At 40.8% G+C, this 24,191-nt stretch overlaps 1 protein-coding gene across 1 annotated transcript in view; it reads left to right on the top strand.

Annotated features, from left to right (window-relative positions):
* METAP1D (methionyl aminopeptidase type 1D, mitochondrial) overlaps positions 1-24,191 on the top strand; it is a 146,300-nt gene that overhangs the window by 47,212 nt on the left and 74,897 nt on the right. Inside the window, exon 2 of the mRNA XM_018572451.1 lies at positions 20,070-20,239. Coding sequence (XP_018427953.1) covers positions 20,070-20,239 — 170 coding nt within the window. The remainder of the gene's footprint in view (positions 1-20,069; positions 20,240-24,191) is intronic.

The following is a 24,191-nucleotide window of genomic DNA, read 5'->3' as shown; positions in this document are numbered from 1 at the left end:
TGGCAAGATTATTAATTAGAAGATGGTTTGGTGAGTCCTGTAAAAATGATATATACGTAGAGTTAGTATTTTGGGACTCTTGTCCTTTGCAAAATGATTAGAGTAGTATTAAACGTTCAAACTTTTTTTAATGATGGATCCAAATCAAACTAATATACATTGCCCAGCAAAGCATGTCTTTAGAAGTTTGCCCATGCACTTACAGTAATATTTTTTTTCAAACAAATGGCTCCAAATCTCTTAACTCTCCTTTTTCCTGAATTTCCTGTCCAGTACAAGATTACAGGGGACAAAGCGGTCTCCAGCAGTTGTCCATCTACTAGCTTCCTAAAGAAGGAAGAAGGCAAGAAAGAGCAGGGAGGAGGGGAGTGCCTTGCCTTGTTGTGGAGCTTACAGGAACATACAAGGGTGGCTCCATAGGACCCTGCAAGGCAATGGAGCCACCATAAAACAGGATATTAGGACCAGTGATCAGCCAGTTCTGCAGGAAACTAAAACTTTTAAACACCAAGAACCAGCATCCATTGTAAGTGATTTGATCAGCAATTGCAATAGCTTAAAAACCTTTTGATTGTAATATCACTTTAAAGCTGAACTCCAGGCAAACAGCTAAATACACATTTTAAAAAACATATATGGGACCTTTAGCTGTGAAAGGATTCGACTTTGGTGCAGCCAGTTTTATTATCTGGACACCCCTACCAGATAGCATGGCCAGCTCCTCTGTCTTCAGAGCTGCAGCACAGCTTAGTCAAGAACACTACAACCTGCTGAATGGACGGTTAGGGAGCAGAAGCATAGTGATGAATTATCACTATGCTCTCTCCTCCTGTCAACCTACGTGCATTGCTCAAAGTGTTGTCCTTCCCTCTCCCAGACTGAATTCTTATGTACAGGGGCTAATATCAGGTAAAGGGTACTTGTGGCATTCAAAAAATAGGGTTGTACATACATGGGTCTGGCTGATGGTCTTTAGACCAGGTTCCTGCTGCATGGGTGAAAGACTGGTTTTAATCCGCAAAAATTAGCAGCCACATTGTCAGAAAGTCACCCAACATGCCCCATGAACATCAGGCCAATAATTGAAAATGCCTGGCACTACCTTTTAAAGGTATACACTGGACGGTTTGCCTCTCTGTGAGGAAGATCCTGGCTGGAGCATTGGGCAAGATGGTTCCAGCGGGCTCCCTATGCAGTGTCAGAGCCAGGAATGCAGCAGAGCTGTTTGTTTGACCATAATGTTTAGACATCAATAAAGAGGTTTTGGACTAAGATCCTCTGTGTGCTGGTGACATAATCTGTCCTGGATTACAGCAGTGCCAGTAATGCGGTGGGACACCCATACAATCCAATGTCACTCTAACATCACATCTGGATAAAGAATCTGGAAAGGATCAGGTCACCACCTTAGTTAGGAATCTTTCTCTCTGACCCTATGGACCCTTCACTCCCAAAACAACCTGACAGACTCATTGAGCGACACCCCTCCAAACGAGACTAGAACCAATGGGTATTTTCAAGAATTGACCACATCTTTGTCACCAACCGAACTATGCCAATACTCCCTGGAAAATGACATCATGACAATTTCATGGTCAGACCATGATGCCATCCTGACCACCTTTCCCTTGCAATTTTTTTTAACCAAGAGAAAGCTAATGGGCCCTAAATTACTTCGTTTTGAGTAAACTGGAAACTTGCCAAAAAGTTGTAGACTCACAAAAAAATATTTTACATTAATTATATCCCTTGACACAAAACCATAAATCCTTCGGTGTGTTCACAAGGCAGTGATTAAGGTTGACTTAGCCCCCCATAGTCTCTCAATTTAAAAAGGAACCCACAGCCCATTACAGTCCCTGCTATGTATCTAAGACAGATGCGATCTCACTTCTTAGCCTTTCTGTGGGCTAACAAAAGGGCTCGATTGCGTCATCAGATCCTATCCAGACCCCGAGCGGCGGGAGGGTTGAATTTTCCAGATCCCGCTCTTTACTACAGAGCGACCCACCTAGCGGTGATTGTGGACTGGTGCTGTAATGCGGGTCAGAAACTATAGGTGGCCTTAGAACAAGAAGATTGCCCATGGCCGCTGCAGGGTACCCCATGGATCTCTCCGAAATTGCCACTCGCCTTTTGGACGAACCCCTTGGTTCGCACCATGATGCTAGTGGCATACAAGGTACTCCCCTCCCCAGGCCTTTCTCCTCTACCGTCACCCATGACGCCAGTAGTGGGGAGCCCGCACTTCCCTCCGGGTCTGCATAACCCATTGGCCAGAGCCCTAGAGACATCAGGGATGACTAGATTATACCACTTCAGAGATGCAGACCGATGGAAACAAGTTGCTCAGATCCAGACTCTCACCTAACCACCCCTGCGGCTGTGGTGCGCCTTACAAGTGAGACACTACCTATGTTCCTTCTCGGGGAGGACATGTCCTCAGAGACAGTTGACGGAATTTGAGATCATATGTCTGAAGGCTGAACCGACTAGACACACCCTGTCCCACATGGTGAACTGCCTACGCAATCCCCCAGACTTGCCCCACCAGTACTTTGTTAGACAATGGGCCACTGATCTAGGAGTGGATTTGAGCCCTCAACAGGTAGACCGTATGATATGTTTTGCCCTCAGGTCCTCCGTGTCGAACAAATACCAGGAAGCAGGTTATAAGCTTTTTACCAGATGGTACAGAGTGCCTACGACCCTCCATGTTATGTACCCTCTGTGTCTGATGTTTGTTGGCGTTGTGGGGAGGAGCCGGGCTCTCTATTACATGTTTTCCGGTCCTGCTCAAAAGTCAGACCTTTCTGGTCCCGGATCGCCACACTGATCGGTAAAATCACAGGTCTTACACTTCCGTTTACACCCTCGGTATATCTCCTCCACTTGGCTCCGCTTTCACATAAACACTACCGACGTTCATTGCTGATCCACTTGCTGAATGCGGCAAGGGCCTGCATTCCGGCCTTATGGAAGCAAGCCCTACAGCCATCTGTCGAAATGTGGGCCAGACGAGTGGAGGAGATTAAACTGATGGAAGACCTGACCTCCTCCTTAAACGGGACCCAGACCAGATTCGTAGCTACTTCGAGTACGTGGTACCTGTTCAGGGACTCAGTTGACTTTGCTACTATGTGCCGGAACTGAAGATAGGGATAGAGCGGCTCCCGGTCGGAGCCCTTTTACCATGCCGTGGTACGGCTAGGAGTAATCCAGGCCGGATGACCTGGAGTTGACCACCACCTGGAATTTCTCCCTACCCCTCCTTGTGTGTTATATGTTTCACACTCTTTTACTACTCTGTGTTATGTTGTTTTGTTTCGTTCATTAATGTGTATAATTTGGAGTAGACCGACTTGGTGCTGGCCCTCCACAACAGTGGGCTGGGCCATGCGGTCCGCCAAATGGCGATATTTCCTTCCTGTTTTACAATCACAAAATGCCTTAGGGGATGGGATGGGGAGAGCCCAACCTGACCCGAATTGTTCTCGTTATATTCAATATATACATTATAGGCTCTGATATTGTTTGAGATGTTCTCAATTTTCTGTGTCATACCATTAACTGTCAGGTTTTCTTTTGACTTGATTTGATGTGCGGCCGTGTGGCCCATATACTCTGCGTATATTCTCTGTATCCCACCTCTTTGTTCATAAATAAAGAATAAAAAAAAAAAAGGAACCCACCACTAAAACTAAGGAATTAGAACAAGGCTATGTACTCACTCAAACAAGGCTATAACACTCCATGCAAAACTACCCCTACCCCAGCTCTCAATAAGAAATTGACTGAAATTCAAACACAGTTGAACCCTTTAGAAAAAAGCATAAAAAACAGAGCGCCGCCGCTATGTGTAATTAGATAAATTAAAAAAAGGTATACATACTCACAAGAATTGAGTTTCAGAACGCCTTAATCTGCCGCACTGTCGGTCAAGGGAAGTATTCCGCACCTCATCTCAGTTTTTAGAAGTGCTGCTGGCAATTAAGTCCCTAATATTATGCAAGAGGCCAGGTCCTGATGGATTTACAGCCTTTTATCACAAATCATTTGTGGACATACACGCTCCACACCTAGTAAATCTCTACAATGTAATTCTGGCAGAAGGTTCCCAAGGCATCAAAACATTAACAGCTGCCATCTGCATGCTGCCTAAATCCTACACTTACATTATGCCCTGGTCTAACTTCTGCCTCATCTTATTGATAAATTTGCATGCCAAAATACTAGCTACAATTTTTGCAACACACCTCAACAGCAGCATCAACAACCTGATAGGTGGAGACCAGGTGGGATTCATATTAAACCGACAAGGAAGTGACAGCGTACAGCATTCTCCAACCTAATAATTCTAAAAGAAACACAGCCCGCCTTTTCTCTTAACCTTGTTCATCGAAAACGCCTTCGACTCCATCTTTTGGCCTTATGTGATTTTTCTGTTGGAGCGTTGGGGATTTGAACCTCACTTGAAAATGTGGATTCTCTTCTTCTACAGGGGCCCCAAGGTGTTTATACATTACTTGGGCTTTGATCGCCCCCGTTTGACAAAGAGAGAGGCACTAGGCAAGGCTGCCCATTATACCCCATTTTATTCGCCCTGGCAATTAAACTATTGGCACTGACCATCCGACGTAACCTGAACATCCGAGGCCTAAAAATGTCTCCTCATGGGTGACATTCTCATGACCCTCACTAACCTTTTAACTTATTTTCCAAACCTTTTTTTGGTACTAGAGCAATTCCAAGTCTTCACTGGACTTGAGATTAACAGAAGCCAATCCCAAGCCATTGATATTAGCACGAGCTAAGAAGTTCTCTCCCAACATTCCTTCACCGTCTACCACATTTTAAGGGTTTACCTCCCTCCATCCTACGAAACACTATACTCAATCAATTACACTGCCCTCTTGTGACAACTCTACCTTCTGACCTGAATCCAAGAAAAAATACGAAATTTTATGGTTGAGTCATATAGTGCAAGAATAACTAATTCCCAAACTCTTATACCCTTGCTCCGTCCTTCCGGTGAAAATACCTCCCTAATATATTGCAGATTATCCAGAAACAACTCTTCCCTTTTGTCTGGGCAGCAAAAGGCCTTGCATAAACCAAAGAATGCTTTCTGGCCTAAACATTGTGGGAGGCCTATCATTTTCTGATATAGCTAATACTCACCGACACAAATTGTACAGCACTTGACCTACTATAACACCTCTACCCCTCCTCTTTGGGTCTCAGTGGAAGCAGATGAATTGACCTATTCTCAATAGAAACATTACTCTGGATTCAATCATATGGATAACCCTATTATCTGTCATTCCCTTCAAACTTGGAATAACATAAAGTACTCGGGTAATGTCTCCCTACGCTGCACTCTCATTTATAACCCTATGTTCCCTTAGGGATATTTGGAACTAACCTGCTTTTTATGATGGGTCCCAAAGGGCCTGTATGGAATCCACAATCTTGTGACCTCACAGGGGTCAATAGTTTCAACTCGATACAAAGCTCTGGCATCAGAAATCTTCTGATACCTCAAAAAACGGTCAGTCACACTATCAAGCAATCTTCATCCCCGTAACTCATCTAGAGTGAATATATCCTCCATTTATAATTTACTCCTGAAAGGACAAGCTCCTAAACCCCTTCAATATGTTGAGAGATGGGAAAAAGATCTGGGAACTGGCCTGGAACAGGTGGACTGGAAACAGATTTGGCAAACCACTGCCCATTTCTCCATCAAAGCATCTGCAATAGAAGCTAATTATAAATTACTTACGATGATACATGGTCCCACTGGCAAAGTTCATACCCACTTCCTCTAAGAAAGTATTTCAGGGGCTGTCAATCTCCAGGCACCCTTCATATTTGGTAGGTATCTGCCATATAATTAGGAGATACTTGACTAATGTGTACCAATTTGCTTGAAGCCTATTGGGTAAAGACATCCACAAGTCACCCAAGGAGGCACTATTGAATCTGAAAGCAGCAGAACTTTGAACTCAAAGTTTCACCTCCTAACATTCTATACAGAATGCTAACCTGCTCTTCCCCAATACCTTGGATCCAGAAAAGGTTAATTTAAGCCTACAACAAATATGACTAAGGTTATGACATATGGACAGAGGCTCCTGAAGATAATCACTCAATGAGGAATAGAGGTCCTGGAGACAGATTTCTAGGAGATAGATTTGTTTTTACTGCTACGTTTTCTAAAACCTTTTCTGCTAGGAGTTCTGCTCAGGGACTCATTGTCCCATTTTGTTATTAAAGCTTTGTCAACCTGCATGAACATTTTTTAATATTTTCACTAGGGATGCACTAGGGAGCTCTCCTCCCGCACCACTCGATCAGCCTTCTGTGACATCGTGTCAGAGAGGAGAGCGAGTACAGACACTCAGTGATCGCTGAGTGTTTGTAGATAATTGTAATTGAGGACATGGTATGTTTACTATATCCTCAATTATGAATGAATGGGAAGAGATCTATATCACCTCCTGTTCATTCATAATTGTGGCTATAGTACACTATGGGCACTATGTCCTCATGTTATCAATGAACAGGAACACTCATAGAGGATTCCTGTTCACTGATAACAGCGTAAACAGAAAAAGAGATAGAGGACTTTGTGTCTTCAATCTCGTTTTCTATTTTAAAAGGAAAATACCAGAGGTATGTTTTAGACGCCTACTATTTCCCCAAAGCCCCTAAAAGTAAAGTAAAAAATAAACATATTTAATAACAAATGAATTAATAAATAAAAATAAAAATAAAAACTAAGTTTATAAAATATAAAAACAATTTAAAAAAATTAAAATAAAAAACATTTTCGGTTTCGGTCTGACAACTTTTTTCATTTAGGTTTTGAAATTTCCATTTCGGTGCACCTCTAATTTTTTTACTTATGTCATGAATCAAACCCAGTGGAGATGATAATGTGTAAAATAAATGAAAATGCTCCATATTGTTTTTTTTGTACCACAAGATAGATTTCATATGATTTCTATACTACATAAAAGGAAATAGAAACGAACATGGGCCTCTGGGCCTAGTTTCTTCATCGATGTTCTTCATACTGGCTTCCCACCTTAGGTCAGGAGAATGTCACTTGTAACTGACTGGTGCAGTTTTGTATCCATTAGCACTGCTTTTTGTTCTTGCGTATACACCAAGCTGATAATGGGCACCGGTGACAGAGAACATTGGTAATCCCTGTCTTCATCATCCCAGCCCATCATCTGGGCAGTTTTCTATTGTTCTCTAAGGCCTTCCCCTGTCCACAGCTTTTTTGGTGCAGTATCAATGAAATGTACACCCCAGTATCTGTGTAATGTTCTGTTTCCTACATTTGCTGTATTCCATTCCAGTTCATTACTATCACACATTAAGCACTTCTTTATACTGTAATGATTGCTATTATCACCACTCTTGGTAATAACCTCATTATTTTTTATAGTTTGGTTTTATTACCCTATGACTTTATTGCTGGTACAAGATGTAGACCTCCAGTGATACTCTTTGTTCATATAAATGTCTTATTCTCATATATTAGCTAACTTGGAGGTCCTAAAATGTTTAGCTATAACAGGAAACCTAATTAGTGAGCATTCACACAACAAAGCCCAGTGCCATCTTCTGGGCTACTTACTAGAACGGAGAGTAGATTGAAGTGTCAGGACTAACTTTCCTTACATCAGCCCCATACTGCTACATGAAAACTTTCTGGTTTGAAAAGAGAAATATAAATAGAGAAGTTAAGCAGTTTATATGTTCATGAAAATATGTAATGCAAAAAATATTTTTAGTATAAAAGCACCTTGTTACATTACGAAGTACAGTGATGTAGTATCCTGCAGTAAAAGTGATTTATGTAATGAGCTTGATCCAACACCCTTGGTCATTCAGTATCGCTGGAATTAACCAGGTTATTCACAAAAGGGTGAAGAGTTTGCAGAAGGCAGGAGAAGTGAACAATCTAGACCAAAATAGCTGATTTGAAAAAATTCTCCAATTCAGCTCACTTTCCAGTTCAGCTATGTTGTCATAGATTGTTCACTTCTCCTGCCTTCTCCAAACTATTTGCACCATTGTGAATAACCCTGCTAATTTTGGTTGACGATGGGAGTTGTCTTTGCACCATATGCAGAACAGATTATTTGCAGATTTGGTCTAAAACACCTTGATAATAGAAGAACTGATTTGTATGTCTCGAGGCGATAAAGGCTGTCAGATTTCTTCATGTATTCAGGCAATTTTAATTGATAATGGTCATTTTATACAACAAACAAAACATACTATACACGTAGTATTCATCCATTAAGTGACACAGTAAGTCATTCACCTTTGGTTTATACTTATGCCTACAGGAGGATTAGAGCTCCCACTGTACAGGGGTCTCCCAGTTCACATGCTACTAATGGCTCTGGGGCTGCTTGGCCTTTGCTTCTAGGGTCTCTCCCAACTTTAGCTCCCTCTGGTGTAGTTGCATTTTCTGCTCTTTCGGCTGAGGTTTTTATAGCACTCATGCTAGACTCTATTGCCCAAATCACCCAGTTATTTGCTAATTCACGCGTCCTCTCCAGCAGTTTCACAACCTGAGATGTTGGCCCTGCTCCTCGATGTGGCTGTTTTTCCTGTGAGTGGAGTCTGAGAGGTAGCTGGTTTTCCACCAGGGAACCCATAACGGGAGGTTGGGCTTCATTGGAAGCTACCCTCAGGTCACTCAACAGGTACTCAGACATGGAGGAGGGTCGGTGTCAGGTAACAGGGAAACAGAATGAGAGAGAAGCACAGAACTCTATGCAACAGGCTTCGTTCTTCCCTCCCTTTGTCTCACTCCAGTTCACTACAGGAAATTTCTATTGTCTGGATGTTGTTTAGGTTGATAGTCTCTCTCTCTCTCTCTCTCTCTCTCTCTCTCTCTCTCTCTTTCTCTCTCTGTGTGTCCTTCAGCTACTGATTCTTTCAGGAACACTAATTCACTTTTTATTACCCAGAATGGACCCCAGAAGGGTACTCTTTGGCTTCTTGTTCCACCTTTTCTAGGTGGCTCAGGTAGACTATCAACCAAGTTTATGGTCTCAAGGATTGGGTTCCACTCTTTCCTGTCAAAGCACACTCTACTATATCTTGCAGTGCCTCTTGGGCTTTTTGGGATCACATGGTCCTTTTGAACTCATAAGATGCTGGCTTCAGGCGTAAGGTGAAAGACTTTGTGTGTCCTTCAATATACGAGAAAAAAATTGAATTTTTGTACTTTACTATAAAATCCTTTTCTGGGAGTTCATTGAGAGACATAGGTCCCACCTGTCTCTGTTTATGATCATGCTCTCAGTACTGCTTTGCTCCAAAACTGAGGCATGCTGATAGTAGGAAGAGTTAACCTGAGCTGGCCTACAGTTTGCCAGTGCCCAATTCTCCTGTGGTCGACAATATAACCTGAAGGCGGAACACTGCCTGTGTCCCTCAATTACTTGTGAATGGCTGGAGGATGCTCAATGGGCAATGTATCATCACAGTTCTCTCCAGTGAGTAGGAAGCTGACACAGTACGTGACTAGCAGAGGAGTTTGAGTTAAAGTTTCAATTGAAACTGGTGAAGTACAGTGATGTAGTATCCTGCAGTAAAAGTGATTTATGTAATGAGCTTGATCCAACACCCTTGGTCATTCAGTATCGCTGGAATTAACCAGGTTATTCACAAAAGGGTGAAGAGTTTGCAGAAGGCAGGAGAAGTGAACAATCTAGACCAAAATAGCTGATTTGAAAAAATTCTCCAATTCAGCTCACTTTCCAGTTCAGCTATGTTGTCATAGATTGTTCACTTCTCCTGCCTTCTCCAAACTATTTGCACCATTGTGAATAACCCTGCTAATTTTGGTTGACGATGGGAGTTGTCTTTGCACCATATGCAGAACAGATTATTTGCAGATTTGGTCTAAAACACCTTGATAATAGAAGAACTGATTTGTATGTCTCGAGGCGATAAAGGCTGTCAGATTTCTTCATGTATTCAGGCAATTTTAATTGATAATGGTCATTTTATACAACAAACAAAACATACTATACACGTAGTATTCATCCATTAAGTGACACAGTAAGTCATTCACCTTTGGTTTATACTTATGCCTACAGGAGGATTAGAGCTCCCACTGTACAGGGGTCTCCCAGTTCACATGCTACTAATGGCTCTGGGGCTGCTTGGCCTTTGCTTCTAGGGTCTCTCCCAACTTTAGCTCCCTCTGGTGTAGTTGCATTTTCTGCTCTTTCGGCTGAGGTTTTTATAGCACTCATGCTAGACTCTATTGCCCAAATCACCCAGTTATTTGCTAATTCACGCGTCCTCTCCAGCAGTTTCACAACCTGAGATGTTGGCCCTGCTCCTCGATGTGGCTGTTTTTCCTGTGAGTGGAGTCTGAGAGGTAGCTGGTTTTCCACCAGGGAACCCATAACGGGAGGTTGGGCTTCATTGGAAGCTACCCTCAGGTCACTCAACAGGTACTCAGACATGGAGGAGGGTCGGTGTCAGGTAACAGGGAAACAGAATGAGAGAGAAGCACAGAACTCTATGCAACAGGCTTCGTTCTTCCCTCCCTTTGTCTCACTCCAGTTCACTACAGGAAATTTCTATTGTCTGGATGTTGTTTAGGTTGATAGTCTCTCTCTCTCTCTCTCTCTCTCTCTCTCTCTCTCTCTCTTTCTCTCTCTGTGTGTCCTTCAGCTACTGATTCTTTCAGGAACACTAATTCACTTTTTATTACCCAGAATGGACCCCAGAAGGGTACTCTTTGGCTTCTTGTTCCACCTTTTCTAGGTGGCTCAGGTAGACTATCAACCAAGTTTATGGTCTCAAGGATTGGGTTCCACTCTTTCCTGTCAAAGCACACTCTACTATATCTTGCAGTGCCTCTTGGGCTTTTTGGGATCACATGGTCCTTTTGAACTCATAAGATGCTGGCTTCAGGCGTAAGGTGAAAGACTTTGTGTGTCCTTCAATATACGAGAAAAAAATTGAATTTTTGTACTTTACTATAAAATCCTTTTCTGGGAGTTCATTGAGAGACATAGGTCCCACCTGTCTCTGTTTATGATCATGCTCTCAGTACTGCTTTGCTCCAAAACTGAGGCATGCTGATAGTAGGAAGAGTTAACCTGAGCTGGCCTACAGTTTGCCAGTGCCCAATTCTCCTGTGGTCGACAATATAACCTGAAGGCGGAACACTGCCTGTGTCCCTCAATTACTTGTGAATGGCTGGAGGATGCTCAATGGGCAATGTATCATCACAGTTCTCTCCAGTGAGTAGGAAGCTGACACAGTACGTGACTAGCAGAGGAGTTTGAGTTAAAGTTTCAATTGAAACTGGATTCATGTTCAAAATACACAGATATAAGCTTAATTTTCTACTAAGGCCCAAAAATTCCTAAAACATTGTTTCTTATAAAATACACAGATGCCAACTGTCTCTGACAGTCATTGGTTTTCAACACTGTTAGTCTTGAATTGTGGCTGGTTTTTCATTTTGTCCAGACGAAGGGAATTAAAAATGCCAATATCAAAAACTCAAACAGTCAGTCTACACTTATAGGTGTAGTCAGCCACTGGCATCTTATATATGTTTTGAACCCTCTAGATATAAGATCAGCCTCCCATAATGCAAACACATTGTTTTGATAAAATTTCACATGCCACAACCCTTTAGTAAAAAAAAAAGATTTTGTGACCTGTTTGATTACTTTGATTTCAGTTTGAGCCTAAAAATTATTTGCATGTGATTGTAAAAAGCCTGCTTATGTCTCAATTGTTCCTTAGAGTCAATCAGGGCCATTGCTCATTCCTCTTGCTTTTCCTCCATAGCACACTTTTTCTTGGGATTAAATCAGACAAGAACAGCATGAGAATACCATATAGCTTCTGCTGTGCAACCCATCATTCTCTGAGTATCCTTTGTCTGTCTGTCTGTCTAAAAATCAATGAAATCCACTTTTCACTAAGATTCCGAACAAACTGTTTAAATTATTTTTCTGAGCCTACTAGTAGAACTGTATTAGCACAGAATAATTATAAAAATCATTTATTTAATATGTTCTGCTCTGTTTATATATAATGGTAGGTAGTTTTATCATGAAAGAGATTTGTTTTTGATTACTCTTGCCTCAGATTTACACGATCGCTTGTGTATGCAAATTGTTGTTCTCTGCAGAACAGCAGCAAAAACATTTGATTTGGTAAGTACTTTTTTTTTCTTCTTCCCCTTTGAAGATCTTACTCATGCAACTAAGCTTCAAAATTGAGCGTGGCCTTTCAGTGTCTCTGTAATTATACGCTTCTTTCTGTATTTTATTTGGCTGTCTGAGCAATTAACCCCTGCTAGTAATGTTCAGGATAGCGTGACCAGCGCTCGGCTACATGCTTGACAATATCAATGCACCGTTGTTCCCCAGGAGCTTGTAGTGGGTGACTTGTGACACTATCCTTTAACCGATCTGGAAGGCCCTTGCATGTTAGATGATGATTACAATTGCTTAGAGACATCGCTGACTCTAAACGCATAGATGAAACAGGTATAGGTCACCTGCAAAAATCTCTTTGATGTAATCAGCATCTGTCAATAGAATGAATTTGCTTTTGTTTCATAATGAAGGGCACTTGTCTGGTTGTGTCCAATCAGCCCAAGGCTTATCACTAAATTATTTGGGTTTTGCCCATTAAATGCAAGACATCTTTTGTATATTGTAACTTATATGGTTCTGTCCTGCCTTCTCTTCACTGTTGAAAGGGACGTTTGCAAAGACACCTGTTTATCAATGGCTGTTCTCCTTATACTTTACAACATTAAAGTGAAGCTTCCATTTCTTTTCCATGTTTGTCAAATATGCTATACAGAGCAAAGATATTTACGTACTTTAATGCAGATTCTTACCTGTTTCTGTTATGTGGATACTGATATGAGCCATTCCAGTTCACTTATATACCATATATTCTTGTGTATGATGAGAATATATAAACTGTCTCAAAACATGGTATGATATTGTTTCTTAGCATGGAATGCTGACATCTGATTGATAATTGACTACTGTCTGGTATGGGCAGACTCCCCAAGGGACAATAAGACCCTCCTGCCCTGTCAAAAGCCTGAGCTCTGAGCTGCCAGAAAGAAAGCCCGCACTTGCTTTATTCTTTCTGAGTTGGTAATTATACAACTACAGTCATGGATGTTCATTACCTAAATTAATTTTGGCCATGGGACTTTGCACTTTTATTTTCAGAAATTTTGTTCCAAGTGATAGTGCACATGTGGTTCGGCTCAGAAGCAAGTCAAACGTAGCATGCTTTCAGATACTTACAGGGTTATTCACAAAAGGGTGAATGGTTTGGAGAAGGCCGTAGAAGTGAACAATCTAGGACAACATAACTGAACTGGAAAGTGAGCTGAATTGGAGAATCTTTCCAAACCGGCTATTTTGGCCTAGATTGTATTCTTCTCCTGCCTTCTACAAACTTTTCACCCTTTTGTGAATAACCCTGTTAGAGGAAAACATGGCTTGCATTTTAGATCAGTATGAGTTGCTTTGACTTGCTTATTTGTTGCTTTTGTTTCCATTTACATGGTATAGGGAAAAAGGAGTTAAAGGAGAACTATGGGGTCAGTGTTTTTCCCCATAGTTCTCGTTAGGGTAACGGGAGGACACAAACTAGCGTCCTCCCGTTACCCTAAGCTCAGTATACCGCAAGCTACAGCTCGCGGTATACTGAGACGCCGCAGCCGGTGCGGATCCCGACGTAGATGACGGGATCCGCCCAGCTGCATGAGTGACAGCTGGCTCTGCCTATCTAGAAGCAGAGCCAGCTGTACCCGCCCCCTCCCCCGTCCGTTCGGCCAGTCAGCGCTGGCAGATCGGAGCGGGGAGAGGGGAACCCAGCCCCTCCCCCTGTCACGACAGAGAGCCGTGACAGGATCGAGAGGTGAGCGAACCTGGTATATGTTCGCTCACCTCCCGATCTACTGAGCCGACCTATGACAGTCTCATTGTCACAGGTCGGTTAGAACTATGAGGTGAGTGGAAATCACCCATCTCATAGTTCTCCTTTAAGAAGCACATTGACAGTATGTGCTGCATTTAACCAGATGCCAAGCAAATGGAGCACTAAATACAAGTGAATTCTGAGATCCATAAGATTAAAATTCAGAATTGCTCTTCAAATTGTTCCCAACAAATACATATCAGAAAAAAAACACTTATGTTAAAATCCCTAAGCAGTCTAGCTTGATGTAATAATCAGCCAATTGATGGCACTGTTGTAGAAATATATTATGATAGATTAGGGTTACAAAACAAAAACTCTACAAGTATTGTAAACATTGAAGTTCCTCATTCAAACTATGTTCAATTCACAATTGGGCAGAATCAAATTAATCACCAAAGCACAGTGGACAATGAAGATGCAATTGTCAAAGTTGTGCTGTATACATGCAGTATAGTGCTTGTCAAATATGACTTCTCTTATAGAAAGGTCAGTTGAGACACGAATCCCTCCTCCCAGAAGCGTAAATGATGTGCAGTTTACCACATAATACAGCATAGGACAAGTCTTCCTTTTCATCATTTGTATTTGGTTTGGAGAGGTCACTTAGCCTGATCAGAATATGGGAAGTGTACATGAGATCAGTGGGATCCGTACACATGTTGGTGTGTTCCTTGGCTTTAGTAAATAGGGAAGATAATTATGCATTCTAAGATGATCTTATCTAGAAAGAGTCTGAGAAGAGCTGGCCTAGAAGGGAGCTTCAAAGAGCCCAGAGAAGATGAAGGGATGTTTGAGAGCTTATGAAACTGACAGTTATGTACATAAAATACATTATATTGACAGTGCAAATGCTCGGCATAAAAACTTGTCTTGTGTGTGATGTCACAGAAATGTGTCCCTGGAAGAAAAGACTTATTCATGGTTTTTCCGTGTCACCATATTTATGTCTGCGATATACTCAACAGTAAGGGATTGTGTAATAACATGACTCCACTTCTATTGCTGGATAAATTATTTCTACTCTATAAATATTTAGGCCTTGGCTAGAATAAAAATGCTGCACCATTAGAGCTAGAATTATCATAAACAAATTAAAGGGCCCGCCTACTACGTGATGGTGCAGCCCGCTTGTATCCTTACCCATTCAAAGAGGATTTGACAAAGAAAAAAAGATCTCATGTGAAAGATGACCATTGAAGAAGAACTCCAGGCGGAATAAAACCTTCTGTGTTAGCGCGAGTATAGCTTCACTGCAAGGATTATATTTTTTATTCTCCCCAGATTTCTTCTTTAAACTTTCAAATGTCTAATGGCAGCCTACCTGCTTAATACTTGTTGTATTGTTGTTGAGCCTTTCCCCTGTTCTGAAATCCTCTCATTGTATACAATCCCAAGCATATCTGCTGTATCCTTCCTAGTACCTCTCCCCTACAGATAGCCTTGAAAGGTTGAATGTGATTGGTGATGTGGGAAGCAGAGTGGGTCCACATAGACATGAAATCTTTCCAGTAGACAAATGTCATGGAAAATCAAACCTGTGATCAAAGATATCTCCATTAGTTAGTAGAAATAATACAGAAAGCTTTGCAGTCTACAGAAAGCTGCAGAGAATGTGAAAAAAGAGACAAAATATAAAGGGTTCCACATGAAAGTGCAAATAAACACTGACAATGCTGTGTGAAGGATATAGAAGTTCGTAAACTTTAACTAAACTTAGACTAATGCTATACAGCACAAACCATAAGATACCTCCTCCTAAATGGACAGCATTGCTTGCCTGGTACTCTCTCACACTCCACCAGATTGCAATCAGGCACCAAGGAATGCATTGTGGGAGGTAAAGGAGAAGTGTATAACTGTGTCATATACCTGGGTTCAGATTCTCACTAGGGTTCCATTTGCTGATCCGGGCAGCAGTTGGTTCTGTAAAGGTAAGAGCAGGTACTTTCTTTACAATGGGGAAGGGAAGCTCACATGAAGTCCAGTATCTGGAAATTGTTGTGTCTTTGCCCACCATTACATTATAATGACTGACAGCAAAGCAATGTATAAAGCAGTATTTCTCAACCTTTTTCCAGTCACGGCACCCATTCAAGGTGTGCAAAATCTCAAGACATCCCTGTCTAAAAAAAGTAAATGTAAAAAAAATGACATTTGGTCCCCCCACATTCCATACCATACCCTTATCTGAGATAGGAGTCCTATATAGATTTTAAGGGGGAATCCACACAAAAACACTGGGTTCTCCCTTCACATCAGAATCCCCCCTTTCACCATTTCTCACACCAGGATGCCACTTTAAATCGGAAGCCCCCTTCCCATCAGAGACCTCATTACCCCCTTCACATCCGAGTCATTCCATCACATCAGGAGCCGTATCATGGCAGAGGACAGGAGCTGAAGTAGGCCTGAGTCAAACTTCTATCCTTTTCTGAAAAGATCCCACCCACCCTGGATTAGTGTCATTATTTTCATGCTAGTGGACAGGCCACCTGCGGCATTGAAAGGCATGATGCCGTGTGACAATTTCAAGGCAGTTTCTGAGGAAGGCAGAAGGCACACTGTTTGGTATAGAGTACCACAGAGAAAGATCCTGTTGTGTTATGGAAGCTTGCTTTCCTGGTTCAAACCTACTCAATCCTTCCACAGAAACTAAGACTGAAATCCCAATTAGAATTAAGAGACATGGAGAAGTCATAGAATGTAAGTTTGTTTTCCTAGAGAGGCCTTTTCTTAAACTAGGGGGTTATGTCCATCTTCTAAATAGAGATGGTGTTTATAGTGAATCTTTGAATGAAATTGCGTAATCATGTCCTGTCAATAGTAGATTTTATACCAAACTTTTCATGTGCCAGAGCATGTTCATAACATATCTACTTAAGTGATTTTTTTTGGCCCCCAATAAATACATCTGTGCAGATGTAGAAAAAAAATCTAATTCTAGACCTTCTTTACTTCATGAGGAATGAAATGTGTGTGCCCGCGTAATACACTGCGAGATTTTCAAGAACACTTCAGTCTTATGAAAAGATTAACATAATGCTACCTGCTAAAGTTTATCTGCATTACTTTTTTTATGTTAAGTACTGGAAGCAAAGATTGAAATTGCCAAGGGACAAATTAAATGGGTTCACCTTAGCACAACCCAAGCTCTTCTTCTTTTTTTTTACGTTTCACATGTAAATATATATTTCATATATCTTGCTGTTTTCTGATATGGTAAAAGTATGTTTTTCTACATAGCCTAGTTGTTGTTTTTGTTGTATTGTGCACAGTCACATGGGATGAAGAGCAGGTTCATGCTGTCTGACTGGCAATTAGGGGGTATAGTACAGGCAAACAGCCTATTTAAGGATATCATAAAATAAATACATAAGCCGATATTACTAACCTTCCTTCTGAAATACTGGTTGCTTGGCTGCCATACTGACTTTCTTGCGTCTTCTCCTTTTGAGACACTGATCCGACTTCAGTCGCTGCATACTTAGAAATATAAGCCAGAAATAGCAAGCTATGTATGGGTTTCATTTAAAGATATTTGTTCAGGAAATCTGTTGGCTGCCTGTTATGGACAATGTAACACCTACTAGTAAGGTTGGAACCTTTCCTGGGAAACAATACCAGCCTTATGATCTCTTTCTATTAATAACATTAACAACAGGTCTGATTTTTACCAGATAGGCTGGTGAAATACTGCTAAGCTGGCAACCCAATAGAGCCCTGCATGTGAATTCCATTGTTTTGCTGCCCATACATGTATTGATATGGATAAAACAATTGTTTGGATGAAGAAATCCTATATTTCGGTAATCTGTTAGACCAAATGGGCAATTAAATCAATTACCAATTGCTTCCATCAAAAATGACAATCACTCCTGGCAGAAATCCATTAGAATGTGGCCAATCCAACATGTTTTTTTGTTTAGCCAAATGATTGTTCTAGAGCAAAATATGTAACTTTCAAATCTAGTATGGACAGCATACTTTTTCATTTTTTTTTTTTTTGCATGGTTCTAAATGTGTGAAGTCCAGTAGCCCATAACAACTAATCAGATTTCAGTGGAAAAATATCAGTGAAAAATAAATTGTTTTTGGTTTGGGTTTTTTTTCTCTTGCCAGGTTGCTTCAAAACTTTGATCTAAATGAAAAAAAAAGACATTGTAACAATAATATTGATATAATGTATTCATAAAGGAAGCCTAAAAACAGTGCTTTTATACAGGCTTCCTTTTATATAGGAGTCACTTCCAGCACCCCTGCAACAGAGACTGTGACCCAGGTCTGTGTTGCAGGAGCCCCTTTCATACCAGGCTTTTGACTGTCAAAACAACAGCTAACCCTAGGTAGAGCACCCCTCCCGTAGTGGCATCTTTAGGTACTGGTCTGCTGCGCCTAATTCAAATTCAGGCCTAGCTACTTTTCAGATGCTAAATGATGAGAAGTGTACCATGGGATCCAGGGTATTATATGGATGGAGTTTGTATGCTGTTCCTGTTTGCATGGATGTCCTCTGATTTACACAACGTATTTCAGTTACTAATTTTCCTCTTAAAACTTGAAAACCAAAATGCTAAGCTAACTGGCTTAAACTCATACAGTATGTCATTGTCTTCACTGACCAATCACATTCTCCAGCATCATTGATTAAAGCAAATGTTGGTGGGAATAATAGTGTCTGTGTTGTCCCTGATAAATAGGATTCCTTTTACATCTATTTAAAGGAGAGCTCCAGGAATTCTATCTTAAAGAACAGAAGGGGGTTAGTGTAAAGTGTTGTTTACACTTTTGTGCTCTCATTCCAAGATGCAGCTCTTGTAAAACTGGAACCAGAGTGCAGTGCTACATTCAGCTCAGTGGTTTAAGTCCATGTTCTATCTTCTTAATGTCCTAGTAATTGGAAAGATGTGGGGGGAAAATGCTGGACCTGCAAGGTTTGTCCTATTGGTGTGGCTGGCCAATTAGGATGTGAAAGAATCGGTATAGGTGATTGGACTACCAGACAGGCGGCTTGTACATTCCAGAGGATCTCTACCGTCTACTTGGTTTGTAGTGTAACATTGCAGTATGTTAAATCAGCAGCTGAAGAGCCACAATCATTCTTTCACACTGGACAAAATTCCCGATGAAGTGTGTATTTATATGAGCCAGAGAAACGTGCTGGCGATTTCTATGCTGTTCCCTTAACCACCCTACATCGAATTAAGATCGAATTAGTCCCTGCTATTTGGTATTAGCTGCTGCAATGGTGGCCCCATAGACTTCTATTGCAGTGACTAATTCAATTACAAAAATAGCACGGTTACTAAGTAGAGAACGCGCAGATCATTGAGCTAAGGATACCGCTGTGCCCTGGTCCCAGTTTTAGGAGAGCTGTATCTGTAAAGAACAGCAAAGAGAGATAAGTGTAATTCCTTGAGTTCTTGGACTAAACCTCCCCAAAGGTCTAAACTTAGCCCTTTGTGCATAGGCTGCCTAAATATGTGTAAGATGAAAAGATGGCACTCCAAGGGCACTGATTCTGATATAAAGTAAACCTGTAGGGAAGATGCATTAAGGCTGCCATTGCTGGAATCCACTCATGCAAATGTTGTTTTCCTTGGTTGTTATGGTGATCCAACAGCCTTAGTACTATTAATTATTAAGTCACTGATCCAGAACTAGTCTGCGAATTAGGAATAAGGAATTCACTCTGACATTCCTGGTTTGTATGCTTATTCCAGGTTGGTGACTCTGAATATATTGAAACCAGAGACAGCCAAGCAACTCACATTTTCAGGAGGAGCTCATCAATGGTGGCCTACCTAATGCTCTTAGTACAGGTTTCCCTTCATGTATATTTGATGTGCCTTAATTGTTCCTATATTTCTAATGTATTTAAAGCAAAATGTAGTTTCAGAAGAGCTGAAAAGTTCACATTTTCACTTTTCTTCTTAAAATCTGGCTAAAGACAAACATCGATTCAACTGTTAATCTGACAATGTCTAAGAAATGAAAGGATATAATAACTGATATTTTTCTTTTCACGTCTCTCTTTGCAGGTTATGTGACTGGCTGTCAAAGAGTTTTCTCTCCACCAATCAATCATATCTTCTTACACAGGCAGTTGAGCATTCAACAAAGGAGATGTTTCTTTTTGCGGAGACAAAGAAGCACTGCTTATAGTATAGTTTGGCCAGGTACAGTTTCCCCAGCTCATCCAGTTCCCGAGGTAACTGTAATTTCTATTATCTCATTCTTTTCGCCGTCAATATAAAGGTTGACTGCACTACTGATCAAGTACATTCATCTAGTGACAGCCAGGGGGCCGCAGGCCTAGCCTGGGATTTAAATGTGAACAGCAGAGCTGCGTGCACTCCTCTCCCAGCCAGATAGTGTTATGAAGAATAGGTAATCAGTGCATAGGTGTGATCAGCCTCCAGATAGATAGTTACAGGCAATCTCTTGATGCAGACACCAGCAGGTGGGTATCAACAACAAGGAAGTGGCCAGCCAACGTGTAAAATGTGCCATAATGTTAGTAAATGATTTAAGTAAATAAGATGTTTTTAGGGTCGATATCCAACCTGGTTCCTCATCATTAGATGGACTGTTGTGAATCTGATGAGTCTACATTGAGGCTGATGTGGTTACCTTTGAAGAAAAACATAAGCTGCTATAATAAGGTTTTTTCCTTTTCATTTTTTTCCACATAACCATTCCTATCTTCCCAAACTGGAAAAATAGCCTGTTTGTGATAATAATACATGTGGCATTATATACTGCTGGCAGCAGGCTACACAATTCACCTGCCAGAGGAGCGAGCGCTCAGCGGTCCCAAATCTCAGAAAGTTTCAGGGTAATTGTGATTAAAAGTTGTTCGGCTGGGAGAAAGAGTCTGGCTAAATGTAAACTGTCCTTATTGACTTTGATGGGCTCGTTTGTTGTGTTTCACTTCAATGGAAATGTAAAATGATTTAAGTTGTGCTCAGGAAGCAAACATTTTTTAAAAATTGTTTATTTCCAGGTGACTGTGAAATACTGCTCATGAGGTTATTTCACTTGCAGCCTTTGGCTTTCTGGAGGTGGTCAACCCCATATTTTCTGCAGTGGTTAACTGCTGAGCTGTGAAAAGACTGTACTGTCTGTGTGATTTTGATCTTGTGGTGTTTAGGTCAAATTCCAACTCGCATACCACTGAATTAATTAAAGTAGGGAATGGTTCCCTCCCGGTTGCTAGCTCATATGGATCCATTTGGAGCTTTAATTAGGCAGGTAGTAAAAAGTGAGCAGCCAGTGGTGGGCTTTCTAATGTGAAAGCCTGCCATACTCTGCAGCCTAATCAAAATGGGATCACCTAGTATGTTTGTTAAGGAAAGCTTTTACACAAATAACTAAAAACATGATATAAAAGATGAGTTCATAAACTTGTATGCACTAAAAAATGAAATTAAATTGACCACAAATCATGATAATGTATCTTTAATGAAAAGAGAATACCAGCACAAAAGTATTTTGGCGTTAGGTTTCTTTTAAAATGAGCCTATGGTATATTTTCACTGAGCACATACTTTTATTATTGTACTGCTCACCTTAGGCACTATGTGACCTTTGCATTTTTTTTCCATGCTTGCTGCACCATAATTTCATTATTATATTACATGCACCAATTTGTATATTCTCCTTCTAGTGCTTGTCTGTCTTTCACTACAGTCATGTGTCAGAGTTTATATGCAAATTCTCCTCCAATATAAACTCTGACACACACAAACACAGACTACTCCTGCAGCGGCTGCTCTGGGCAATCACAAGCCGTTAAATAGATGATTCCATAGCCCCCGAAATGTGTTGCCTACCAACTTTTATTAAATATGATTGTTTGAACTAGACTGACTCACACATTCATTTTTATTTATTTCTACATTTCAACTCTCAGCCAAGGTCCCTCAACAGGTAAAGGTTAACTGTGGTTGTGAAGCGGCTTCTGGCTTCTTTGTCATCTCAACAATATCAACACAATCCAAACTACTTTTACACCAGACTATTTTACTACAATCAGTCCCCTTAGCCTCATAGAGAGTGTGATGTTTACAAACTGTCAGACCTGACTGGGAGACTTCCAGTGAGTAAAAGGAACAGTGATACTTGCCAAAAAAATAGCCATTTTACTCACAAAATCATTTCAAACTTTTATGTTCTTGTATTACATACAAGAACACTATTTTTAAAACATTAGTATTCAATTACAATAATATTTGCTATAAACTGATCACTGTTAGTTTAGTCATTAGTCATAATGATCTTATGTGATCATTGGTTTAGTGTAAGGCAAATGGCAACCACACTCATCAATTTATAACTAGCTTTTAAATTAAGGTGCACATTTACAAATACAGTAGGTGCTTGTTTTCTATAGAGCATTGTGTGATTTATGCTTTGATGCCAGTCTCCCAGTATGTTCTATTTACAATATTTTAGGGCTGGTAATGATTAAAATTTTCGTGTTTGATTAATCGAAAACATTTTTAATCGATTAATTTCGATTAATTATAACGCACATACAGAGCCAACTACATTGGCCTATACACATACAGCACAGCAATGAAGTAATAATATGAACTAGGATCACATTAATTCAACACGTTATTAATCTCACAATCTCAATATGGCCGCCGCTTGAGTGGGGCAACTCAGAATAATAACGTGCTGGATTAGTGTGATCCTAGTTCATTTTATTACTTCATTGCTGTGCTGTATGTGTATAGGCCAATGCCTTGGCTGGCGCTCGTGCAGAAAGTTTCTTGGGCAAACTCACCGGCCCAAGTGGCTCCGTCGGCTAATGAAGGGGGGAAGGAGTCCGGTGACATCACGGACATCGACGTCACAGGACTCCTCCCCCGTCCCTTCGTTAGCCGTGACGACACCGGATCGCCGACGGGACTCCCGGAAGCCGGCAGAGAGGTGAGTGTTTTCATTAGCGATCAAAATAATTGTAATCGATCAAAAAGTTTAACGATTAATCGAGAGATTAATCTTTAATTTCCACTGCCCTACAATATTTACAATATTCAAGAGTTAATTCAAAATTGCATTTCTAAAATCCTGTTGTTAAGATGACACAATTATTTAGAAAATCTTTTGACAATCCAATATGTTTCTTTGGTCCGTTCTCTATAAAATATGAAGTTTTGAGCTAGCATGCCTGAAAACTGCAATTTACTAATTTGTACTCTTCAGCAGAACACTTCTGTAGCTCTGTATTAAAAAATCTGAATGTGCATTTTAGCATAGCAAATGTGCATTTGCTATGTCATTTCACTATTAGCACGGCAAAAGATATGCAGCTGATATGTATCTATAAGCATGCCTTTTGAGTAAATCATTGTTTCGTCAGCTGCACAGGACAAACAGTCTCTCCAATCTTGGTAGCCGACCTGCTGCTCAAGAGCCTCTTGGCACTTAAGGTATGGCCCTTGGTCCCCAGCAACTTCTAGTGTTTCGGGCTGCATCCTAATGGGAAAGGTGCAGCATTCCTGGGGGGGAAAATGGTAGAAAGACTGGAGGAGCTTTTAAACTAGAAAGTGGGGGGGAGGGTATAAAAATAAAATTACTTAAATTAAACGTAGATAATTTAATCATAGCTAAAAATAACACCGAAAGTAGTAAAAAAGGAGTTAATAATAGTGGGCTCACTCCAGTCAATATAGGAAATCCGTTGGCACATGTAAGTATAACTACCAACGGACGACCGAAATCAAGGCAGAATAATAACAATAATAGTGGGGAACAACAAGGTAATAAACTTTTGTCCCACAAAAAGAGAGGAATTAAATGTATGTACACCAACGCTAGAAGTCTGGCAAATAAAATAGAGGAGCTTGAAATTAGGTTAATTGAAGAGGACTTCGACATAGAACGTGGGTATAGCGGAACCCTGGCTGGACAGCACGCATGACTGGGCTACTAATATAGAGGGGTATAACCTGTTTAGGAGGGACAGAGGTGGGAGAAGGGGGGGTGTTTGCATTTACGTAAAAAATAATGTAAATGTGCATATAAGGGACGATATCACGTCAAATAATGGGGAAGACGTGGAAACTCTATGGCTGGAGCTAGATATGACGGACGCTAGCCGTAAACTTCTCGTGGGTATTTGCTATAAACCTCCAAATATAGGGGAAGAG

The sequence above is a fragment of the Nanorana parkeri genome, unplaced genomic scaffold (genome assembly GCF_000935625.1).
Source record: "Nanorana parkeri isolate BGI_ZX_2015 unplaced genomic scaffold, ASM93562v1 scaffold44, whole genome shotgun sequence".
Taxonomy (NCBI): domain Eukaryota; kingdom Metazoa; phylum Chordata; class Amphibia; order Anura; family Dicroglossidae; genus Nanorana; species Nanorana parkeri.
The sequence above is the reverse complement of the archived record's forward strand: the minus strand, read 5'-3'. Positions and strand labels throughout refer to the sequence as shown.